This window comes from Danio aesculapii, chromosome 11 (genome assembly GCF_903798145.1).
Source record: "Danio aesculapii chromosome 11, fDanAes4.1, whole genome shotgun sequence".
Classification (NCBI taxonomy): Eukaryota; Metazoa; Chordata; class Actinopteri; order Cypriniformes; family Danionidae; genus Danio; species Danio aesculapii.
In genome coordinates this window covers 3,838,090-3,864,604 of record NC_079445.1, presented here as the reverse complement: position 1 = coordinate 3,864,604, position 26,515 = coordinate 3,838,090, and the positions used below count along the sequence as shown (strand labels likewise).

Below are 26,515 nucleotides of genomic sequence, written 5' to 3'. Positions count from 1 at the left end.
ACATCCGAAGTAAATTTTAAGTCAACAGCACATTTATAAATATTTTTTCCTGAGAAAAATGCTTACTTGTTCAATACCTATTTTCCCCACTGTGTACTGTCATACCGCCAAGTCCTACTGACTGGTTCATATTTGAATGGTAATCTAGAAAACTTTTTAGTTGGCCATAATTGGTCATTAGATGTGAATTCTGCTGTTTCGGGTGGAGGGAGTGAGTAGGCACTGTAGAAAGTACCAGATTATTGGGCACATTCACACACCCCTTTGGCAAACCGTATGTACAACACACAGAGGCGCTCATTCATCTGTCTCTCTCTTTTCACTTACATTTAAGAACATCAACAGAGCTGAAGTCAGTCTAAAGCCATCCAGGACCCAGATTTCACCATGTCTGCAGTGAAAGTCATGCTATGGATGTGTGCACTTTTTTGTCTGTTTCTCATTGCCAAAGCTCAATCTATCAGAGATGACAGCAACAACTTTGCAAGACAGGTATGGTTTATCAATTCTGTACTTCAATCCATTCATGCTTTTCAGTTTCTGGAATCTTTTTCAAGAACAGGTAAAAAGTGCAATTGTTTGTTTCCTTCAACAAAAAAAGGTAATACTTTAGTTTAGGTCACAATTCATGCTAATAACCACTACTTTATTACCTGCCTATTATTAAGTTATTAACTGTTCATTATTAGTTATAAAGTATGATCTTATTCTACATTCCTAATCCTACTCAAAACCCAATTTTGTAAAATTTCTGAGCCCAGAGCTATACATGCTGCACTTACAGATTGATGAAAGCATGTAAAGTAATGTATTTGCTACTTTTGTATGTTTTGTGTTACTAGTTAAGTAAATTCACTGTCCATTGAGATAAAGATTGCAATAAAGCCTGAGAGTACTAACATGAAATAATTTATTAAGGCAAAAACTAAAATGTTTAATAACAAAATGAACAGTAAGACGATAAAAACATCCGCAAATCAAATTAAATCTTTGCGCTTTATACATTGAATAAATTGCTTCACGTGGCCTTAACGAATGTGTAAACCATTTCCCAAAAGAGAAAAAAATCGTACTATATTACAAAACATTGTCGCTTCTACTGTAACGTTAGACTGTGGCAGTACCTCCTCAAAAATAAAAGCAATAACCGTTTTTTTTTAGTTTAGTCAAATTAATTGTTTTACCTGAAGAACGTGAACTGATGTCAATCATAGCTGAAGGTGGGATGCGGGTATAGTGCTTTGCATCCAGTTTTGTTTTGGGGTTTTTTCGATGTTGTGTTTCCTGCAGTTGATAAGAGTTTTACTTACACATAATCTACACTTAACAACAGTCCACTTCTTGTCTTCGATGAATTAAAAAAAAACAAGAAACCATTGCAAAAATGTAAGTCTCCGGCCTGCCGTTGTTTCTGTTTCTGACTGTAATAATGACGGGTGATGAAGCGAATGAATCGTTTGTTTTAACCAGATCTTCTAAGTGAACCGGTCAACCCAGTTAATTAAATTGAACGGAGTTGTTGTGAAACAGTTTGCGTCTTCAGTAAGTACTAACATACCGGATACCCCCTATGACTCAAAATAAACCAATATCAGTTACTAGCCAACTGACGAGCCTACTGAGCCAACTAACAATTCGCTCCACTCTTTTACCCCGCCATTGTCGGCCACGTCCACTCCTCCACACCCATCTGAGCATTTTTTGAAAATTTTCTGATGTAGACTTGAACTGAAAAAGGGGGGTTTCATGGCCGTTTAAGCAGCACAGACACACACACTGTTGCTGAGTCTTGTTCACTACACTTGTGACATTACAACACTATTCCTTTGGTTTGCTTTGCTGTGTTTGGACCCTCGCCTTGTTTATCTGTTTATTCCTGCCTGCTGCCTGCCTTCTAACCATCTGCCAACTTATTTGACTAAGACTCTGGATTTCCAATGTACATCTGCTTACTCCTGGTTTGACCATTGCTTTCCTGACCATTCTCTGTTTAATAAACTTGCATTTGGATCTACACTATCAGTCTTTAAATTCTTTTCTGGACATTGCTAACGAAACCACTCTCCTGGACTGTATTCTTATTGATTTTTTATCACGGATTAAATCAACCATTGAAATCCACACTCATTCCTTATGGTCCTCGGGGGTCTTTCCAGCAAGTTCTGGATGTGGCTCTGCTGGCCAGTGGGTCATTCTTCACCGTTGGCGAGTTGGAGGAAACCTCCGCTGGCGACAGAGCTTGCTGCCCAACCCTGCCAGTAACACTATTAAACTGGCATCTCCCGTACTCCTGTTTCCCGTTCACCAGCCTAGACTATAGCCAAATCACAAGATGGCCGCCTTCAGTCCGCCAGCTCACAAGATGGCTGCGTCCAATTCTCCAGCTCACAAGATGACCGCCTTCAGCCGCCAGTTCACAAGATGGCAGATCCCCAACTCAAAAGATGGTTATGGCCAGTCTGCCACCAGCTCACAAAATGGCTTCCTGTCCCAAGTATGTTCCTGCCATGGTTCCTATCATTGTTCTAGTTCCTGAAGTGCCATCTCGTGAGCTACAAGAATCAGAGCTGCCAGAGTCACCGTCACCGTCGTCAGAGCCATTGACGTTGACAGACACCACTGAATCCCTCGAATGGTGGGCGCCAGAACCCTCTGTATACCTCGAATGATGGGCGCCAAACATCTCTGTAACCCTGGAATGGCAGGCGCCAGACACCTCTGAATCCCTCGAATGGCAGGCATCAGACACCTCTGAAATCCTCGAATGGCGGGTGCCAGACACCTGTGAATCCCTTAAATGGTGGGGAGGCACCTTTAAATCCCTCGAATGGCGGGCACCAGACACCTCTGAATTCCTCGACAGGCGGGCACCAGACACCTCTGAATCCCTTAAACGGTGGGCACCAGACACCTCTGAATCCCTTAAATGGTGGGCGCCAGACACCTCTGAATTCCTTAAATGGTGGGCGCCATATACCTTTGAATCTCTTTGAATCTCTCAAATGGGGAAAAGGGATTGGGAAGAGTTATTACAACCTAACAGACTTCTCCTTCTCCTCACCATTTCTGTTTGTTGTCAAAAGTGACAGCTGGAGGGGCGTGGTTAAGTATGTTAGCCACGCCCAATTCCTCAGACTGACCTAATAAAAGTTTTTACTGAAAACAGACAGGAAGTGCATTTCCGATTTTAATTTCAGATTGCAAGGCCAAACAATTGTTTTCTTCTCTTAATGACATGCAAAGATGAATTGTTCACCACAAAACTAGCAATGTGAGCTAACAAAATCAATATGGTTAGTTTTGATTTCAGTTGTACTTTGAATATATAGTTAAATACTGAAAATATGTACAGTGAACTCTCTTTCTCTATCTCTCTTTATCAGATTGAACTGCAAAGCATGCGAGTGGACTGCAAGGTTGCATCTCGTTTTGCTCACACCGTCATGACCAGCAGAGCCCTGAACACAGCCAATACTTCGCAGGAAATCTTCTTTGAGGTGGACTTACCCAAAACGGCCTTCATAACCAATTTTAGCATGTTAGTCCTTCCTTTGGTTAAACAAGTTATTAATATACTGCAATTGCAACTGCAAACACTCTGCATTTGTTTTTCAGAGAGATCGAGAACAGGATATATGTCAGCGAGGTGAAGGAAAAAGAGCAGGCCAGGCAGAAGTATGAGAGCGCTGTGACATCCGGTCAGACTGCTGGCCTGGTTAAGTAAGTAAAGATCAACACCAAATTTCTGGCATGCTGACTAAGTACACATACAGTTGACGTCAGAATTGCTAGCCCTACTGAATTATCAGCCCCCCTGTATATTGTTTTCCCCAAATTCTGTTACCAGTATTCAGCTTAAAGTGTCATTTAAAGGCTTAATTAGGTTAATTAGGAGAGTTTGTGTAATTGGGCAAGTCATTGTACAACAATGGTTTGTTAAGTAGACAATCGAAAAATAATATTGCTTAAGGGGGCTAATAATATTGACCTTAGTCGGGTTTAAAAAATTAAAATCTGCTTTTATTCTAGCCGAATTAAAACAAATACGACTTTCTCCAGAAGAAAAAATATTATAGGAAATAATGTGAAAAATTCCTGAATCTGTTAAACATCATTTGAGAAATATTTAAAAAATAAATTAAGCACAATCAAATTTTAACTTGCTTTAGTGTTTGCTAATCTCAGTTTATCGAAAATCAGAGTTGTTTATGCTTTTTCAGGGCTTCGGGAAGGCATATGGAGAAATTCTCGGTGTCGGTCAACATCGCAGCACAAAGCAGTGTCACATTCACTCTTACTTATGAAGAGCTGCTGCAGAGGCGCCTCGGCAGCTATGAGATCATGATAGGTGTCCGACCTAAACAGCTGGTTCAGAACTTTGAGGTTCATCATTTTGAGGTTACCCCGGTAGCAAAGAATTCTGGTCCAGATTTGGCATAAAGCTGGCACAGCAGGCATTCATCCAGAACTGGGATACAGCATGTGGGCCAAACATGGCCTGGGTTTGGTAGAAGTGGCACCGTCTTTAAGGCGGCACACAAGATTTGGGTCAGACGTAAAATGTAATATTATGTTGATAACCACTGATTTACGTCCATTCAATCAAGTGATAACATTCAAATCGGCTTATTTTATTGCAGTCGTGACTCAGCAAAATTTCTGGCCCAGATGAGTCATTAACTTGGCAGAGACTTGGCCCAGATTTGGTTCATGTTTGGCCCTTGTCTGGAAGCCATGTATGGTAATTCACTGCGGCCAAGCAAAAGCTGATTGTGTGGGCCAGAGAAATTTTGCTATGTGGATATTTTTTTAGTGGAATGTTTAAATATTGTCAACTATGTAACATCCGTCTTGTCTCTTATCTACAGATTGTGGTAGATATCTATGAACCTAAAGGAATCGCATTTGTGGACGTCAACGGAACATTCATCACCAATGAGCTGCTGCCTCTAGTAAAAAAAACAGTCACCGATAAAAAGGTTAGAATTAAAATTCTAAGAAGGGACAATCAAAGTAATGCATGACTGTATATGAACAGTGATTGTTTTCATAAATACGACTTAATATCTTATGCCACTGCAACCTTATTTCTTTTAATCTTTCACAATTCTCATGTCATCTTGAGATAAGTTTAGTTCAATTGACTAGTTTTCTTACCAGACGATACTTCATATTTTAAACAGTGAATTTGTAAAAGCATTAAAGGGACAGTTTATCTAAAAATGAAAATGTACTAATTATTTACTCACCCTCATATCTTTAGGTTACTTTCTTCTGTTACACACAAAAGAAGATGTTTTAAATAAAGCTGAAAACCGGTAACAATTGATGTCCATAGCAGAAAACAACTACAGTACGACGGAATGGTTGCAGGTTCTGTTTAAAAAAGAAGAGACTCATAGAAGTTTAAAACAAGTAAAGGTTGAGTAAATGATGACAGAATAAAACTGAGTGAACTATACCTATAAAAAGACAAGAAAGTTAAACGCATTTAACTACTAGGGTAAACATTTTACAGCTTTGCTCATAACACCGATGCTTTGTGATTCTCCTCAGGCACACGTGTACTTCTCACCAACACTGGATCAGCAGAAAAAATGCTCCAATTGTGAAGCAACGCTGATCGATGGAGATTTATTCATCAAGTATGATGTGAACCACGGACAAGATATAGGTGAAATACAGGTATAATACTTAGTTACTAATTGTACTTATTACTAATTATTAAAGTAATATTCTACTAATATACTACTAATTAGTAATTATACTACTACAGGTATAACACTTAATTACTTAGTCACTACCAGAGCCAGACAGAATCTGCTGATATTTTGTGCCATTTCTGCACAGAAGTTTGTAAAAAATAAAAATATATAAAAAATCTTTAAAAAGAATAAAAAATATGTGGATTGAATGATTTTAAGAGTACAGTAACTAAAAATTTTGGAGGAATTTCAGGATAAGAGCGGAACCAAGCTGAACTACCGTGATCTCCGATCCCTCAGGCGGCACTGCATCAAGAATCCTCATTCATCTATAAGTGATATCACCACAGTGGCTAAGGACTACTTTGGCAAACCTTTGTCAAGTACCACAATAAGTAGTAACATCCACACATGCCAGTTAAAACTATACTGTGCCAAGAAGGAAGCCCTATGTCCAGAAGTGCCGTCAACATCTCTGGGCTTGGAGGCCATCGCACAGATGAAACGTCTACTGGGGTCAGATGAATAAGTATTTCAGGTAATTTTGGGGAGAAATGGACACCATGTGCTCCGGACCAAAGAAGAAAAGGATCATTCAGACTTTTACCAGCAACAAGTCCAACGGGTCAACATTTTCAAAGCACCAGGGTCTGTCGGAAGACGATACAGGCACTTGACTGGCCTGCCTGCAGTCCCGACCTGTCTCCAATAAAGAATGTGTGGCGGAATTTGAAGCACAAAATGTGACAACGAAGACACCGTATTGTTGCCCACCTTAAGACTTGTTTGCAGAATGGGACAAAATGACATCTGAAACACTTCATCACTTGGCGTCTTCAGTCCCTAAGTGAAGTTTAGTTATAAACAAGTTTCGAGAGGATCACGTGCTTATGATTGCTAGCGGCTGGATCCGCATTATCCAATTCTCAATGCACCAATCAGACGACTCCTAAGCTACTTCAAATACCCTGGGTTACGTACCACCGCTATCTTCGTTTTGAAGAATCCCCCCATCCACCCCTACTCCTCCTTCTTCCTAGATGGGTGACACGGTGGCCCAGTGCTTAGCACTGTTGCCTCACAGCAAGAATGTCTCTGGTTCTAGGCTTTACCAAACCAGCAGACATTTCTGTGTGGAGTTTGCATTTTCTCCCCGTGCTCACGTGGGTTTCCCCCGGGTTTCCCGGTTTCCTCCCACAGTCCAAAAAACATGCAACATAAGTTAATTGACTAATCCAAACCGGCACTATAGACATGCTCCTAGTAAATGGTTATCTCTCAAGAGCAATCACTGGCTGTTCATTGGTTATTACAGCGGGGGAGTTCTCGAGATCTACCTGAGCTCAAACTCCCTTCTCGCCTTGCAACGGGAGGGAGCCCCAGGCTCGAGGATCTTACGAGCTCAGGGCTCTCTCCCGGGACAGCATGCCAAACAAGCTTATAATTAATCATCAGCTAAGTGTGAACTCTTGAAACATCTTTTAAGTGTTGTGAAAAGAAATGGCAACATTACAAAGTGGTAAATGTTTTACCAACTTTTTTTTAAATGTGTTGCAAGAACAAAAATTAGAAAACGTGTTTATTGTGGAAATTTATTTTTTAAACAGTAAAAATCATGAGGAACACATTAAATAATGTAATGTATCGTTTGCGATGAAATACAAGTAAATTTTGAAATCTCTACTTTCTTTTTTTTATTTGCACTTACTGTCCTAACTTTTTCTGAATTGGGTTGTATATATACTTATACACATTATTTATATATATTTATACACATTTACATTAGTAAACAGACTTATTGATGGGGTAAAAAAAATCTATGGGAATTTGCTGATTTTAGTGGGTGCAGATTCCGTGTGGGCCTACTAATTACTTATTAAAACTGACTTATTTAGATGTTATTCTCATGTTTCTCTGTTTCAGATAGTAAATGGCTACTTTGTACACTTTTTTGCCCCCGATGGTTTACCACAAATGCCTAAGAATGTGGTATTTGTGATAGACAGAAGTGGCTCCATGATGGGAAAGAAGATGAAACAGGTAAGTCTAGAAATTGTTTTACCATACATTTCCACTACATTTGTGCATATGAATCATCTGTTTATCTGTTGGTAGACTCGAGAAGCTCTGATGACAATATTAAGTGAACTGCATGAAGATGATTACTTTGGGCTGGTCATGTTTGATGACGCTATAGAGGCATGGAGACCATCCCTTAGCAAAGCTACACCTGAAAATGTGACAGAAGCAAAAGAATATGTCCAGACTATTAATGCAAGATCTAGTAAGTATGAACCAAAATCATAAGGTGTGTCCCAAATCGCATAATTATGCACTAAATAGTATGCATAAATAGTAATAGTAGTGCATTCACACTGAAATATTCTTTTCACTTATGAAGTGTGGAATGTTGGACACTTCACACACTCAACACTTGCAGTTTTGCTTATGTAGCGGAAGAGGCGGAGCTATCAGGCACTGATGTTAGATTAGTTTATTTATTTTCGATTGTAAATAAATGATTGGAATTATGGCACCACCCGATGGTTAATGCTGTTATACTCATGAAAGGTACTACAACCCCAAATCAGAAAATTGATGCAGTGCAGAGGGATCAGCGATCACGGTGGTTCAATTTAGGCTTGCGCCCTTGTCCTTTACGCACTGAAATTCCTCTAGATCTTTTAATGATGCTGTGCACTGTTGAAGGTGAAATATCCAAATGTCTTCCTCTCTTTCTTTGAGAAACATTTCAATCATTTTCTCAGGTAATTGTTGGCAAACTGGCGATCATCAGCCCATCTTTGCTCCTAAAGGACTAGACCTTTCTTGGATGCTGCTTTTGTACCAAATAATAATTACAATCACCTGTTGACATCACCTGTTTCAAATCACATCATTATTTACCCATTTATCAGATAACTAGCCCTAAACTCCTCCTGTCCCAACTTTTTTTTGGAATGTGTGGCAAGAACCAAATACCTATTAATTTTTAAATAAATAAATAAAAATCATGAATAACACATCTGCAATGAAATATAAGTCAAAGTAAATTCAGAAATCACTTTCTTTTTTATTTTTGTTTGCCATATGTCCCAGTTTTTTTCTGATTTGGGGTTGTATTTAGAACTTTGGTGATTTGTTTCCCTAATTTAGCAACACTTTGAATTTACGGTTACTAAAATAATGTTAGTGTTCCACTTGGGATGACACTAAATTTATATACTATGCTCTTGAGTGTGTAAGTGCATAAATACATAGTGCTTTAGTGCATAGTGTGCCATTTGTTACACGGTGATAGCCTAGGTTTGAGAACACATAGAACCATGGTTCCGATGTAACACGGCAAAACATGCCTCCATTTCATTACCATGATAGCTGCCTCCCAAGACTGCATCCTTTGAAGGCCACTTTCGAAGATGAACTGCATCAAAGCACCACAGAGCAACACAGACCCTCCAATTTTACAACACTAAGGCTCAACCTTAGTGGACTTTCAAACGATGCAGCCATGGAATTGGGACACTTATATGGACAAAAGTAGTGGAAAAAGATGTGTTGATGCACACTGTGCCAAAAATTTGGCAACACTGTGCTAATTCCACAGCTGAAGAGTTTCAAACACCCAAAAACAATGCCAAGATTGGGATGGAGTGATGTAAAACACTCCACCACTGGGCTCTTGAGTAATGGAAATGTGTTTAGTGGGCTTAAAAATTAGTGATGGGAGATATTTTATAATTTGAAATATACCAATAAAAATTCTCCCCAATCTAAATTTGTCTTACCGACATAATCACCTATAATCAGTCTGTGCAAAGAATAAATGTACTATGGAAACAGGTATGTACTAGTTTTGTGTGTACATGCAATTTTATAACATACTTTTACTGTAAATTTAATTTCGCTGTAAACTGAAAGGGGTTTTTAGTGTTTAAAGGTCAATACACTATATATATGTACATATATGTACATTTTGATTTTGTGTATCTTCAGGATGCACCACGTTAAACCTTTCACCTGGAGAATACAGTGAAGTCTGAATTAGTGAATTTGGATAAAGGGTTGCAGAGCCAGTGGTCATTTTGAAGGCAAACCTCAGTTCTTTGAATTTGATGTGAGCACCTATTGGAAACCCAATTTCATGAAAAGATTAAGGATTTGTTATTTTTGGCTCATTAAATACCAGTCTTGCTGCCGCATTTAGAGTCAATTGCAGAGTTTGGATAGGACTGACTGGACAGAACTACAAGAGAGCCCTGGAATAGTCAAGTCTGGACAGAATAAAACTGGACAATTAGTTGTTTAGCATGCTCAGATAGGAAGGGTCTAATTATCTTAAAAGAACAGGATCGGGCCATTCTGACAATGTGGTGTGTGAAGTTCAATTGAATGGATAAGTTATAGATTTGTTTGGTTGGAGAAGTTCTTTCTTGGTTAGAATTGTATGTCAGACATGCTGAGACATGCTCATCAGTGAGCAGTGCTGAAAGAAGGATACATAAATATTTGGGTGGATGAGAATGGTGTGGAACAAAATGTTTACCTGATTTTAACCATAACAAATCCGTTTGTGATAAACTAGAACAAAGATTTCAAACCAATCCTTGTTGTCTAATATCAGTAACTGACCTTACAAATTCTTCACAAGGAACCAACTCAACATTAATGCCTATATATTTAGAATGCAATGTTGGTGTAATGGTAAGGTCTCCTGATACTTTTGTCCATAAAGTGCATTTAATTGGTTTAAGGAAAGTCTTTACTGCATATATTTCACACACTGAATGCCAAAGTAATGCCACTGTACTGAAACATTCTCTTTTTTTCATTAGTGACTGACATTAACAAGGGAATATTGTACGCGGTGGACATGCTTACCTCAGAAAAAAGTGATTCTTTCCCAAACATGTCCATGATAATCTTACTAACAGATGGACAACCCAGTTCTGGTTTGTATTGACTTTGCATTTGATATACAAATCTGTTAATAGGTATTTAATTATTATAAACTAATCAAGTAATATTAAGTCAAATAATAATGTCTTTATTGGGCGTTTAGAGTCCAGCAGGGATGAGGTCAAAATCTGACTAATTTATTACTGTTTCCCTGATTTTTCCATGCTGTTTGACAGAATATTTTTATTTTAACCTTTTGTTCTAATATCTACATCACACATATCCATGTAGAAATGAAATGAAGTAAATTTTAAAGCTATTATATTATACCACACACAACTGTTTTGATTGTAGATGTTTTTTTATTGATTTCTGTATTGACAATTGTACAGTCCCTAAACAGAAATCAACATCCTGACCAAAGACCAAATCATCACTCAAAATCATCAAAATATGCTTTGTGATATTAAAAATATTCAATTATAATTGAAAAAATACGTTTAAAAACCCCTGCTTTTGAACGCCCAAATCTTCAATTATATTGATATGCACTGAATATTGTGTTTAAGGGGAGCAAGACCTGTCCAAAATCCAAGAAAATGTCCGAAATGCTATTAATGGAAGCATGAGTCTCTTTTGCTTGGGTTTTGGCTATGATCTGGACTACATTCTGCTTGATACGCTGGCTAAGCAGAATGATGGACTTGCTCGAAGAGTCTACGAGGCCTCAGATGCTGCGCTTCAACTACAGGTACAGTAGAACTTACTTTCAAACAGTGAATTAATTCAGTAATATCCTGAATGATTTCCTTCTCTGTAGGGTTTTTATGAAGAAGTGGCTACTCCACTTCTCATAGAGGTGAATCTCAATTACCCTGACCACGCTGTAACAGACGTGACACAAAGCCACTTTAGACAATTCTTCAAGGGCTCTGAGATAGTGGTAGCTGGACGCCTACAAGAACTGGAGATCGATACATTTCCGACTGAAGTATCTGCAAATGGGGTAAGGAAAGCCAACTGTTAAGCTCGTGCGCACCAAAATTTGTGTGTAGATGATATAAAACCAATATAAACATGTAAAACTTGTAGTTTCTCACATGCCTAATGAATAATTTTTTTTTTGCTCACGTCATCTCACACTTCAGTTTCTCATCAAATTGTCTGACCAATCAAATGCTCTTTAGTATCTGACATGCCCTGACCGCTTCAAGACGCTTCACATTTGATGCCAACCCAGACTCATTCTGAAAACGTACCTCCAAAGACGTTTCTGGAGACCGCGAAATATGTCCCGGCGGCACGTTTTTCTGCAGTTTTTGTTTTCGCGAATCCGCCAGAGGTCGCCGTGTACGCTTTTCGAGATCTCAAATTTCCCTCGCGAGTGCCATCGCGTCTGCTGTTCTTGCGTAAACCCACCAGAGGCCGCTGTCGACTCACTTTTGGACAGACTTTCCGACTGACTGAGCGAACGATCGGCTGACCCACCCTCCCCCTTCCCTAATCCCAACCAATTTTATCGATTGAAGCAATCCAAAAAAATAAAAGCCCTCGTCTGACTTTTTTTTTACCACATCCTCACCCTGCTATTCACTTGTTTGTTTTATATTTTGGATTCTGTTTTTGTCTTACCTGATTTATGGAACCGCTCTTCACCGGACTCTAACCCTCTTCTTTGTGGTCAACTCCTCTCGGCATCTCAAATCCGCCGACGGACATGGCGCACTAACGGGACATACTGGTTGCAGTCGGAATGCCGTCTATACGGAGGTAAGCGGTCAGCTGGTAAGCGCGAAAAGGAGCGGCGTCACACCGCCCCGTAGCATTCGTTTAAAGAAATTAAATGCAGCCATACGTACCTCCGCCTACGTAATTAGCTGTCTCCAGAAACTTCCGCAGGGCTACGTTTTCACAATGAGCCTGTGTTGTTTGATGCGCTTGAGCTCAACCACTCTCACTTGCCAAACATTATTGCCTGTTTTGTTTAAAGTGGAGGAGCTACACTATGTCCCGCCTTCTTCTTATGTTTTGGTTAAGATTATGTCAAATATGAATGCTTCTTTCAAAGTACTTCATAGGACCTTTAACTCCTATATGAGAATCAGTTTAAATGGACCATTCCATAAGTCCCATATAACCCATTTCAGTTGGAAGACCAGTTTGTGATGCAGGGTGTAGCGATTGCTGAAGAGTGGGACAGTGTGTTCCCGGAGCAGGAGTACATCTTTGGAGATTTCATTGAGCGACTGTGGGCATATTTGACTATTCAGCAACTCCTGGATAAAAGGTCAGCATGAAGCATGAGCTCAAATAATTCAACTGTTACCTGAGAATGACTAAATGAATACTTTTTTCCAATTTCAATTTGTTAACAGAGAGAAATGTTCTCCAGAAGACAAGGAGAACACCACAGCTGAAGCTCTGAGCCTTTCGTTAAGGTATAACTTCGTCACACCGCTGACTTCCATGTGTTATGAAGCGGACAGGAGACAGAGGTAAGGAAACGTTAGGGTGTTTATTAAATGACAACAAGGAGCACATGAAGGATAGCCAGGAGGATCAGGAATGATGTTGGGGTCTTTTCCTCCGTGGCTGGGTAACAGGAATACACGAGGATGGACAGCACACACCAGATACAGCTGACAGAGGATGACACAGACTTGGAAGGACTGGAAGACAGGACGATTCGGGTGGACCAGGAAGACTAGGAGGAATACAAAGAGAACAGGTAAGTAAAGCGTTTGTTTTAGCTGAGGATGCCTACGCTGAGTGGTCGCTCAGTTGTCCGCTTTCGTCGAGACGAGCCCGGACAATGAGCGACTGGAGTGCTGTGCTTTTATCTGGTGCTCGTGAATGTGATGCAGCTGTGTGCTCATTAGAAGTCAGGTGATGGTGATCTTCGTGAGTGGGGATCGTGAGAGCCTGACCAATCCGTGACAGTACCCCCCTCCCCAGGGCCCGCTCCTGAGGGCCGACACCTCCGACGCCGTGGTGGTCTCCCTCTGCCTCTAGGCGCTGGGAACTCAGGGTGGCTCTCATGAAACTCCACCATGAGACTAGGATCGAGAATATCAGCTCTGGGAACCCATGTCCTTTCTTCGGGGCCGTACCCTTCCCAGTCCACCAGGTACTCCAACTGGCCACCACGACGTCGGGAACGCAAGATCTCCTTCACTGCGTAGACGGCTCCTTCTTCTAGGAGCAGTGGAGGAGGGGGTTCCTCTTCGTGGTCAGGCTCTGTGGAGGGAAGAACAGGATCGTGATAGGGTTTCAGGAGTGATACGTGGAATGTAGGGTGAATACGGTAGTGAGAGGGTAATTGTAGTTTGTAGGTGACGGGGTTAACCTGTTCCACGATGGTGAAGGGACCAACAAATCGGGGACTTAACTTGCGAGAGGGCAGTCGCATGCGTATGTCCCGGGTGGATAGCCACACCTTTTGTCCGGGTGTGTATCTGGGTTCTTCAGACCTTCTTCTATCGGCGGTTACCTTGCTTCGACGGACTGCCCTCTGCAGATGTTGATGAGCCTCGTCCCAGACTCTCTCGCTCTCCCGGAACCAGTGATCCACTGCGGGGACATCAGATGGTTCGCCATCCCAGGGAAAGAGCGGTGGTTGGAAGCCCAGGACGCACTGGAATGGCGTGAGTCCGGTGGAGGGTTGCCGCAGTGAATTTTGGGCATATTCTGCCCAGCCCAAATACTGGCTCCAGGAGCTCTGGTGACCACTGCAGAAGGTCCTCAGGAACCGTCCCACCTCCTGAATCTTCCTCTCTGTCTGCCCGTTGGTTTGGGGATGATATCCAGAAGAGAGGCTGACGGCCACACCTAGGAGCTTGAAGAAGGCTTTCCATAGACGTGAGATGAACTGTGGACCTCTGTCCGACACAATATCTTCTGGAATACCAAATGACCTGAAGACTTGATTAAAGATATTGTCGGCTGTTTCAAAGGCTGTGGGAAGACCTTTCAGAGGGATTAGTTTGACAAACTTTGAGAATCTATCTACGATGACTAGAATACAGGTATTACCTTCTGACGAGGGGAGGTCAGTGATAAAGTCCACTCCTAGGTGTGACCAGGGACGGTTCGGAATCGGCAAGGGATGGAGCTTTCCAGCGGGTAGATGACGTGGGCTCTTGGATTGGGCACAGTCCTTACAGCCCTGAACATATTGCCTCACATCCCTTGCCATGTTTGGCCACCAGAATCGTTGGGATACTAGCGAGAGAGTATTGTTGATCCCTGGATGTCCAGTGCCTAGCGAGGTATGTAAGGAGTGGATCAGATCTACCCGGTGTTCAGGTGGTATGAACTGCCGATGAGGAGGGCATCCCGGCGGAGCAGGGGCTTCCGGAGTGGCAACGACTGGAGGAGCGTTCCAGGTGATCGGACAAATGGAGATGTGTTCGGGAAGAATCTTCGTTGGGAGTTCTTCATGATCGTGATGCTCGTGTAAACGAGAGAGAGCGTCTGCTCTTAGATTCTTGGGTCCTGGACGATAGGAAATGGAGAAATCAAAACGTGAGAAGAAAAGTGACCATCTGGCTTGACGTGGACATAGTCTCTTGGCCTCTTTGATATATTGGAGGTTTTTGTGATCTGTGATCACCTGGAACGGATGTTTGGCTCCCTCCAACCAGTGACGCCACTCCTCCAAGGCTAGCTTGATTGCTAGAAGCTCCCTGTCTCCTATGCTGTAATTCTGCTCCGCCGGGCTCAACTTCCGAGAGAAATAGGCACAGGGATGCAGTCGGGGCGGTGTATCATGATGTTGGGATAATACTGCCCCGACGCCGGTGGTGGATGCGTCCACTTCCACCACGAAAGGAAGATTTGGGTCAGGATGAGTCAGGAGTGGGGCCCTTGTGAACTCCTTCTTAAGAAGGCGGAAGGCTGCGGCTGCTTCTTTGGTCCACTCCAGTCCTTTGGGTTTACCCTTGAGGAGATTAGTGAGAGGTGATGTAATCCTGCTGTAGTCCTTGATAAACCGTCTATAAAAGTTAGCAAACCCAAGAAACCTCTGGAGCTCCTTAATGGAAGTGGGTTCTGACCAGGATAGAACAGCCTCAATTTTCTTCCCATCCATACGTATACCGGTTTGGTCAATGATGTATCCCAAGAAATGAATCGACTTCTGGTGGAATGAGCATTTCTCCGCTTTGAGGTAGAGGTGATGTTCTCTCAATGTGTGTAGGACCTCCGCAACGTGTTGGCGATGTTCGGCCTCACTCCGGGAGTAAATGAGGATGTCATCTATGTACACTATTACAAAGTGGTGAAGAAACTCCCGGAGGACTTCATGAATGAAGTTTTGGAATACGGAGGGGGCGTTGACCAGACCGTAAGGCATGACCTCATATTCATAGTGGCCAGTAGGGGTCACGAATGCTGTCTTCCATTGGTCCCCCTCACGTATTCTTATCAGATTATACGCGCTGCGGAGGTCCAATTTAGTGAAGACTTTAGCTTCTCGGAGCTGTTCCAAAGCGGCTGGTACCAGAGGAAGGGGATATCGGTATTTTACTGTACCGTTATTTAGGACCCTGTAGTCGATGCATGGACGCAGCCCTCCGTCCTTCTTGGCCACAAAGAAGAAGCTTGAGGCGGCTGGTGATTTTGAGTGACGTATGTACCCCTGACTCAGAGCCTCCCTTATGTAATCTTCCATTGCCTGATTCTCTGGAAGCGAGAGCGGGTAGATCCTACCTCTTGGCAACTGGGCATCTGGAACTAGGTCGATCGCGCAGTCCCATGGCCGATGCGGCGGTAGCTGGGAAGCTCTCTTGGGGCAGAAGACATCATGAAAGGAGCTGTACTCCTTAGGAATGTGGATAGACTGCTTCTCAGGAGGACTCTCGACCGATGTTGTAAACAAAGAAATGGGGTTCCGACCTTGAAGAGGGAGATTTGGAAAACAGGTAGGTGTACATCCAGATCCCCATTTCTTTATCTCTCCTGTGCCCCAAGAGATGATGGGATCGTGCTTCACCAGCCACGGGCGCCCTAGAATGATGTCCATATTTGCACCCTCCAGAACCAGAAATTGAATCCTCTCTTGATGTAACAACCCCACTTGAAGAAGGATGTCTTCGCATTGTCGATGGATACGGGTCGAAGATCGAGTGCACTGGGTTATCGGTTGTATCTGGTATATATGCGAGGACGCCTCAGTACGTAGGTGGAGTTGACGACAGAGGGATTGGGAGATGAAGTTCCCTGCTGACCCGGAGTCGATGAGGGCTGTGACAAGGAGAGAAATAGAGGCAGTAGTTATTTGTACGGTGGTAGTAAGTGGTTTACATTGTTCAATATTCGTACTGAATACACTCACTGAAGTCCGAATGGGACGAAGGGGACACTCCATACGGGTGTGTCCACTGACACCGCAGTATAGACACAGACCCCGGGTCAGCCTCCTCTGTCGTTCCGCTGATGTCAGTCTTCCAGACTCTATTATCATGGGTTCTGGTTCTGGAGAGGCTGTTGACTCAGGCGATTGGAGGAGTGCAGACGAGGGGGTGATGGTGTCCTGTTGATAGGAACGGAGACGATCGGAACATCGGAGAGAATGTTGGATGAATCTCTCCAGACCCATAGTATCATCTAATGTGGCCAGCTGGATTCGGAGAGTGGGTTCCAAGCCGAGCCGGTACGTGGTCAACAACGATCTCTCATTCCATCCACTTGCAGCTGCTAGAGTGCGAAACCGGAGAGCATATTCCTGTGTAGATAGAGTACCTTGCTTTAGATGATACAGCTGCTCTCCAGCGGCTACTTCCCCATCAGAACGTCCAAACACCTCTTTGAAATACTCCGTGAAGGTAGTGATGGAATTCATGACCGGCCCGGCTTGGTTCCAGATCGTCTCAGCCCATTTAAGTGCAGGCCCAGAGAGTAGTGATACGATGTAGGCGATCTTTGACTTATCTGTGGGATATAGAGAAGGTTGCATTTCGAATATGAGGGAACATTGTAACAGAAAACCATTGCACTCCCCCGCTCCGCCTGAGTAGGGCGCTGGTCGGGCCATGGGACTGGAAGGAAGGGCCGAAGAAGAAACTGTGGAGGCGGAAGTGCTCGGTGCTGGTGGTGCGTTGGAAAGTGGAGCTGGTGGCTGTAGAATCCGCTTCAACTGGTCCACCAGCTCTTGAAAGTGATCGGGGGTGCTCATGTTGTCGTCGTTATTGGTCCGGGCTTCTGTTATGAAGCGGACAGGAGACAGAGGTAAGGAAACGTTAGGGTGTTTATTAAATGACAACAAGGAGCACATGAAGGATAGCCAGGAGGATCAGGAATGATGTTGGGGTCTTTTCCTCCGTGGCTGGGTAACAGGAATACACGAGGATGGACAGCACACACCAGATACAGCTGACAGAGGATGACACAGACTTGGAAGGACTGGAAGACAGGACGATTCGGGTGGACCAGGAAGACTAGGAGGAATACAAAGAGAACAGGTAAGTAAAGCGTTTGTTTTAGCTGAGGATGCCTACGCTGAGTGGTCGCTCAGTTGTCCGCTTTCGTCGAGACGAGCCCGGACAATGAGCGACTGGAGTGCTGTGCTTTTATCTGGTGCTCGTGAATGTGATGCAGCTGTGTGCTCATTAGAAGTCAGGTGATGGTGATCTTCGTGAGTGGGGATCGTGAGAGCCTGACCAATCCGTGACACCATGGTGGTCACCAAACCACAAGCTGAAGATGAAGAAACACTCGTCGCCGACAAGCTGACTGAAGGTATAAGACTTCTTTTAAACTTCAAAGGTAGAGTCCGTCCAAGAATAAATATTCTGCCATCTTTCTTGCTGTTGCAAATGTGTATCTGCTGTTTAATTTTAAGATATCCAGCTAAAAATGTTTACATTATAAAAACGTTCCCGGAATGTTTCCATTAAGTTATAAAAACATTTTCTTTAAACGTAATAAGAACATCCCGTTTTTTTAGACCTTTTATTAACATTATTGTTTGATTATAAAAATATTATTAAAAACATTTTAGAACATGTCATTCTCTTGTTATATTATTATTTAAATAACGTTATTTAAAACGTTTTTTAAATGTTCCAACAAAAACACAATGATAAAGTTTTTATCCTACATAACTTAATAGTAACGTTTTTAATGCTAACGTTTTAAACATTCCCCCAACAACACAATGTTTTTTGCTAACGTTTTTAGAACGTTTATTAATTACAAATAACATTAAAGGGGTGGTCCAGAGTGTATTTTTAAGGCTCGGTTGTGTTTATAAAATGCAAAGCAATGTGTGCTCATGCTTCATTTGTAAAAAATATATCATACATCATACTTTGATTATATACTGCTACTCAGCTAACATGAAAACCACTGTCATATTTCCTAGTTCCTCCAAAAGCCCACCCTCAAGAGGCTCTGATTGGTCAGCTAACTTAATGTGCTGTGATTTGCAGATCGGCTCCACGTCACCAGGAAAAGCGTCATGCCTCTAATAGCACGCGCTTTGCCGTTGTGTAAATACTGTCAGTCAGAGTAGCTGTTAGCCGTATATGAGCTTGAATCAAACAGAAAATAAAGAGGACACAGCTGAACCTCATGCCTGCTCTCTAAAATAAAATCTGACAAGTGTCTTTCACATATATTCGGAATAAGCATGTGTAAGTAATATGAAATGTTCACATATCTTTGCGAGTTCATTATCTGAGACGTAGAATGCAGTTAATGAAGCCGCATAGAGAGACACTGCAGCGCAAACAGCATTTCCAGTTGTTTACATCCTTGCTACAACATACCATTAACGCTAAAAACTACGCATGTGATAGATCAATTTTTACAAATAAATATAATTACAGGTTGTGGCTCACAATCAACAGCTTCATCTATTATGGTTGGAGCTGCTCCTTCTTTGAGGAGTTTTCAGCCAAATCCAGCACTGAACTGGAAGAGATTCGGGAATCTGTGAAATATCAGCTGCTATATGCTAGCTATATATTTTTTTTAACTCTCTGGAACAAAACAGATGCTTAAGTTATTTATTAAATCTGTTCATTTTTTTATCCACAGAGCAGCGTGAGGACATAACACAAGTTGGCATGAGTATATATTCATTCAGTCTTCATTGTGTCTTATCTTCTACTACTACAAACTGAATAATGTAAACGCAATTGTGCAATGAACACTCTCTGTCCATCTCTCTACTAACCCTTGAAGATGTAGGAGCTCCACCTCAGCTGACTGGCACTTCTCAACATCTCAGACAATATTTTCAAAGGCCACTTTTAGGTAATAAGTTATATCATTTTTTTTTTTTGTGGTGTGAAGCTTGAACCCAATTAAAAAGGTATGATGACAATTGCAAAGCTTTTCACAGACAAAAATGGTCTTTTTTTAAGCATTTGTAGTTTATTCCTCAATGTGCTTTGAAATAAACAATATCAATTTGACATCTTACAAAAAGTCTGCAAGACATTTTTCAGTATTCCACTGATGGTGCTTCATGACTTGTAATTCGGGAAATAGGAGAATTTCTAGAGAGATAGAGTGAGTGTGTGTAGTTGCTGAGACTTTTATTACAGTACCCTGATGTACTTTCAACTAAAACTGAATATCGAGTAGGGGGCGGGGCTTTCTTTTTGTGCATCATTCCATTGCCATTTCAAAAGTGGAAGCAAATAGTAAGACTTTTATTGCCGATTTACCAAAACAAATATTTGTTTTTAATTGGAATAATAATTCACCTTAAGATTAACTTCAAGAGTTCACACTTAGCTGATGATTGATTATAAAGCGAGTTTGGCAGGCTGTGCCAGGAGAGAGTCATGAGTTCATAAGATCCTTGAGTCTGGGGCTCCCTCCCGTTTGCAGGGCAAGAGGGGAGTTTGAGCTCAGGTAGATCTCGAGAACTTCTTCCTTGCTGTTTGTAGCTAATGAACAATTAGGGATTGCTATTAAGAAATAACTACTTACTATGGTGCTGATTTAGATTACTCAATTAACTTAAATCGCCTGTTTTTGGACGATGGGAGGAAACCGGGAAAACTGCCGGAAACCCATGCAAGCACAGGGAGAACATGTAATCTCTGCACAGAAATGTCGACTGGCTTGGTAAGGACTAGAACCAGTGACATTACTGCTGTGAGGCAACAGTGCTAACCACTATTAGAAGTTAAAGTTCTCCCTAGAAAATATTTGGTGCACCAGCTTACTAACCTACCTTGTAAACCTACCTTGTTTCCTTGTGGACTGTACACCTGTACACCTCTAGATTGCAAAAGTCAATGGATTCTATACAATACAATTGTTTTGCAGTAAGAGAAAACAAAATGAGCAATGCAACCATTAAATGTTGTCTTGAATTGTGCTACTATACGCTGAATTATGCAAAATTCTTGAATGAATTAAAACTTTGTGTCTATTTCTCTCTCTCACAACTACACCTATGAAGGTGGCACTGCTTCCAAAAGAATGTTGACTCCTTCATATTTAGGTAAGAAGCGCAGTTCATAGTTTGGATTAATCTGAAGAGTAAAGAAAAAACTCTTACCTGCAACTGTTTGTCTGTTAATCTCTGGATTTCGCAGTTGATGGAGATCCACATTTCATCATTGAGCTGCCAGATCAGAACGATGCTCTGTGCTTCAACATCGATGACAAACCTGGTACCATCTTCAACCTGGTTAGAGACCCGCTTACAGGTGATTCACTGCAACAAAACAAAGAAACGTCTACTTAGATGTGCATAAGAGTGACTATATTGTGAAATATTTTTGCTGTTTGTTCAAACTTATTTATAATGAGCTGAATGCGCATGTCTGTGGACTGCGGGGGAAACCGGAGCACCTAAAGGAAACCCACGCAAATATGAGCAGAACATGCAAACTCCACACAGAAATGCCAACTGCCCCAGCCGGGACTCGAACCAGCAGCCTTCTTGCTGTGAGGCAACAGTGCTAACCACTGAGCAACCGTGCCACCACAAATAACTTAAAGTAAACAATAACCCCACTTGCTTTGAGCCCTGTCAAGTGAGTTCTTAAACATCTATAATTGGCCACTGTGTTCACGTGTTCAACAGAAATGCCTGTGATTGACTCTAATGGTCAGCAATGTTCACTGAGCAGTGACAGACACTGAAGGATGTCCATGCATTTATGGAGAAAACTTACTTTGCGGACATGCTTGTGTCTGGAACTATAATTAGCACTGAGAAAGGAGAGGAAATGTTAATTCACGGACAAACCAGCAGGTCAAAGGTAGAGACTGGATCAGACCCAAAAAATTAAACCTGACCGTACCCTAGCATGTGCGCCTTATTAGCTGTACATTACATTACATGTACGACACATTAACTGTAATTATGAGCCCGAGCCCGATTTAAACCCGACTATTTTTAATACGTGGCCTGTTATAACAGACGTACTTAACTACAATTCTGAGTTGTTTGAACTACAGAAATGAGCATCTTAATGAATAATGCAACAAGGACATGTAAACTGCATTGTTAGTTTATTCAGAATGGATCGTTAAAAAAGAGGACATTAAAGGCTGACTATCATCTTTTCTATCATGGCAAGCTTGCTTCATGTGTCTGTTCATCGTGGAAGTCCCCATTTTTTTTTGCTATCACCTCTTTCACACCACACGCGCGAGCAGAGCATGAGCAGCATGTGTTTTTTCAGTGTCCATGTTTTAACATGTTAACAGATTATAGCTTTCATACCGCATGCCGAAGCAGCGCATCAGTGCGGAGCGTGAGCAGAGCTGAAGCAGCAGTGCTGCGATTATTTCGTCACTGGGTCTATTTTTGCCGCTGCTCACACTCAAAGTGTTTGATAATAACCAAAATCACATTGAATGGCAGTAAAAAGTACCAATTTTACCCAATAAATGCATTGATAAGATCCACTGATTTTTATGCTCTATTTCTGCTCTATATACATGTTGTTTACCATTTTTTATTCTTTAAGTATATTTTTAGACTACATTTTATGTATAATTGTATTTATTGTAAATTCTTTCTAAAAACTCTTCTTATTGTATTAATATTATATGTTATAGGCACCTAGGGTCTGAGAGTAACGTAATTTTGATTCTCTATATGTCATGTACATGTGTTTCATTGACAATAAAGCTGACTTTGACGTTGCACACATGCTGCTTTAGCTCTGCTTGCATGTGCAATGTGAATGTGTTCCAGTGGAGGAGATGCTGTTCCACGAGGTGGAGCGTTGTGAATTGTGCAACTTTGTCGACCCACACATCTTGCTTAGACTGACTTTGCTAAAATATTCATATAATATTTCTAATTATGGCATAGCTTTCCACCCAATTAGGCTAATTAAGTAATAACTAAAAAAAAAAAAACACACACAAATGATTGATCATGGCCTAGCGTAGATCGAAGATAGTGGAAAGAAAATATCGGCAGAGAAACTAAACTCTAATCAAAGGTCAACAGTAAGAGAGAGAGAGAGAGAGAGAGAGAGAGAGAGAGAGAGAGAGAGAAGCATAAATGGAACTTTAATTTCCTCCCCAATGAAATAGAGACTCCTGGGTTTCTCTGCTGTGCCATTAGTGTCAGCGAAAGACTGTCCCAGCAAACTTATAAGTAGTGAATTGTGCACATTTGTCTGCTTTTTAGGAAGTTGAAGCATTTTAATTACTCGTGCTCACCTCCCTCGCCATTGTAAGCTACCGCAACATAGTCAATATTAAATAAATGATGTCAGCACGTAATAACCGGTTATGATTTATTAATGAACGGATACCGAATCATCCGCATCAAAGAAGCAATTAATTCTGACACCGTTTTCTTTTTCTTATCTGTTATTTATGATACATATGCAGGCATCATGGTGAACGGCCAGATCATCGGAGATAAGAAGATCATCCCAGGGAGCAAGTTGCACACTTATTTTGACCGCTTTGGGATTGCTGATGAGAAATTGGGTATCAGACTGATGGTGAGCACAAAGGAGATTTGGCTGTCTGAAGGAGGAAAACAGACTAAATTCTCCTGGACGAACAAGAGGACAATAAAAAGACTCAAGTATGTGCCAGTTATATTAGACAGTGCTTAAAGAGATAGTTTTGAAATATAAAATATAAGTTTGATACAAAATAATAACAGGATTGTAGTTTTCGAATGAACTACTCTTCCAAGAGAAGCAACATTTGAGCTAAATCCTTAATTTTTTTCCCAGTATGGACCTGCAGGTGATCAAAGATCGAAGTTTAACAGTGACCCTAAGGAACTCAGTCAAGTTTCTTATTATCCTGCACAAAATATGGCAGCAACATCCATATCATCAAGACTACCTTGGGTTTTACACCTTGGACAGTCACCAACTTTCACACGATGTCCATGGCCTTCTTGGTAAAATCGTTCTGTGTAGATTGTTTTGCATACATATATGATTATTTGCTAATATAGGCACATTCTCATGTTTTGTGATGGAACGTAGCCAATATTGTTGTTTTATTTTTTATATTTATACTAATATTAATTAGTTATAGTTTATTTTGAACTACATTGAGATGTAACAATTCACTGAGAGCGGGTTGAAAAACAATTCAAATTATGTATGTCCTAAATTAGTGACGATAAGTATGGTGACGACTAGGTTTGGGCACCTATTAGGCTTGGGCGGTAATACGGTAATATGGTATACCGCTGGATCTAAAAATAGCAACGGTATAAGTTTCAATACCGTTATACCGTCATAAAAAAGCAATGTACTTATATAGGAGACAAGTATTAAATATTAAATATGATTTATTTAATGCCTAAATGCATATGTATGATTGCCATAATGGGACCGTGTGGAAGAGAGAGAAAGAGGTGAGGTAAGATGGCGAGTGGCATAGTAAAGTGCCCTGATCTCGAAAAAGAACACAACTTCTGCAGTTTGGCAGTATTTCGGGATTCGACCGAATGAGAAGGGAGACGTGGTAAATACAAACTTCAGGTCCTGCATACACATCAAACTTAATGAAACATTTGGTGGCACATATTAACAAAGGCAGAGGAATACATCTTTGACAGCTTGCGATATCATCTGGCACTTTCACTGAGGACGTTTACATGGACACCAATACTGCGATTTTACTAGGTAGTAAGGTAAATTGTCAGGTAAACTGAGGGGTTTTTTTCTAGGGTGGGGGCTTGTGACTACGTTTACATGGACACATTTACCTGACAATGCCTCAGTTTGTCACGGGACATGAACAATATGTTCCTGAATGAAAGTGCAGTTTCAAACACCCGAAATTATATAAAACTCTGGAGGAAATGTGGATAGCTTTAATGACGCTATCGATCTATGCGCTATAACATGTAAAACGGGATCATGAAAGCAACATTTTTTAAAAAGCAGCTCATGTAAACACCTTAATCCTATTATTGTCTTATTCAGATTAATGCAAATTATTAGCTAACTGATGTCCATGTAAACGTAGTAACAAGCCCCCACCCTAGAAAGAAAGATGTTCACTGATTTTGATGACAGCCTTTCCTCATGTTAGTATTAAGCTAACCTAATGTTAATCAGATAATGCAAATCCTAAATTCCTGCTAACAAACAAATGATCAAAAGAAATATATTAATGCACTTTAAATATATAAAATATGAAATGATGTTTACTTTAAACTTTAATTATATTGTTCAATTAAAATGAATTTTTTTTTGTCAAATAAAAGACTTTTCAAGCGTCATCTACCATAATTCTTTGGCTCAAAAGTATCGGTTCAGGCACCAGTACCGTTTTAAAAGTATCGATTTAGCAACGGTATCGAAATAACCCCAAACGCTACCCAACCCCAATCTCTCAAGTTGAAATAAAAGAGTTGAAAGGGTTTTTTTGTCATCTGCACTGTAAATGTAATGTGCAGAGACCTCAGCTTATGCCAGAAAAATGTGGATATGCTGATGATTCACAAAAAAAAAATCAATAAAAAAAAAAAAATCAAGAAAGAATTCAAGAAGAATCTTTTAAAAATGACAAGAAATCACATACAAGACTGAATTTGTTTACATTTAATATACTTAATTTTTTTATTTGATTTGGAATTTGATTTAAAACTGAATGTAGTTTTATCTAACAAAATGTATTTTATTTTCAAAGAAATGTGCAAAATATTGAAAATCGTAAGATTGGTATTGTGAAACAAATCGACTCATGAATTAAGTAAATCGTTCTATCTTTAACTGACACAACTCTTGTTTTTAAAAATGAATTTTGAGCGTAAGATGACCGCAAAGGTAATGTAAAAGTAGGGAAAATGTTCATGATTGATCAGTATTTGAGTCAAGCTTTCAACCTCACTGCACTTCCACTTTGAGCAGTTCATTTACTCTAATCCTGAAGTTACCAACAGCTTTATTTGTTGTCTAATTTTACTGCAGGTCAATTCTACCAGGGTGTAAACTTTGAGGTCAGTGACTTATTTCCAGGAAAGGACGCTGATAAACAAGATGCCGTTATGTTTGTGAAAAGAAACAAGCTCACAGTTACCAGGTGAATGAAATGAACATAAATATGAATTTACACTTGAGTATCGAAATAATATTCATGCATATGTCCACATACTTCCGTTGCTCCAGGGGCTGGAAGAGAGACTTCAGACAGGATGTAAAGAATGGAGACGACGTGCCCTGCTGGTTCATTCACAATAATGGCACTGGACTCATTGATGGAGTTCACACGGACTACATCGTCTCTGGACTCTTCAAGACAATATAAACAACATCTGTTACTTAACTGACCTTTGCACAATAGAGTAATTAAGTCTTAGCTTTTATGTAGTCTTAAGTATGTAATATGTGATGGTTGTTGTTTGGATGTATTGCAGTATCTGACAAAGCTCTATTACAAAGCTGTTTATGATAGTATTTCAACCCATTCAGTAGCTACGAAATAAACCCCCTATACAAACA

At 40.9% G+C, this 26,515-nt stretch overlaps 1 protein-coding gene across 1 annotated transcript; it reads left to right on the top strand.

The window, feature by feature from the left end:
• Positions 1 to 321: 321 nt before the first annotated feature.
• itih3a.2 (inter-alpha-trypsin inhibitor heavy chain 3a, tandem duplicate 2) lies at positions 322 to 26,515 on the top strand. Its single transcript, XM_056468351.1, has 22 exons — positions 322 to 492; positions 3,384 to 3,538; positions 3,616 to 3,720; positions 4,221 to 4,383; positions 4,869 to 4,979; positions 5,557 to 5,685; positions 7,629 to 7,745; positions 7,821 to 7,989; positions 10,541 to 10,657; positions 11,174 to 11,355; positions 11,425 to 11,610; positions 12,752 to 12,891; positions 12,980 to 13,073; positions 18,281 to 18,341; positions 19,644 to 19,676; positions 19,791 to 19,862; positions 21,025 to 21,066; positions 21,161 to 21,274; positions 23,427 to 23,628; positions 23,783 to 23,955; positions 25,985 to 26,096; positions 26,183 to 26,515. The coding sequence occupies exons 1-22, from the start codon at positions 388 to 390 to the stop codon at positions 26,319 to 26,321; spliced, it is 2,721 nt and encodes a 906-aa protein (XP_056324326.1). The 5' UTR covers positions 322 to 387; the 3' UTR covers positions 26,322 to 26,515.

Bases quoted from the DNA above. Each gene is read 5' to 3' on its own strand.
- itih3a.2 (XM_056468351.1), top strand. From the start codon at position 388: ATGTCTGCAGTGAAAGTCATGCTATGGATGTGTGCACTTTTTTGTCTG. The intron at 12,892-12,979 runs GTCAGCATGAAG...ATTTGTTAACAG, and splicing joins CAGCAACTCCTGGATAAAAG to AGAGAAATGTTCTCCAGAAG. The intron at 21,275-23,426 runs GTGATTCACTGC...ATACATATGCAG, and splicing joins GGTTAGAGACCCGCTTACAG to GCATCATGGTGAACGGCCAG.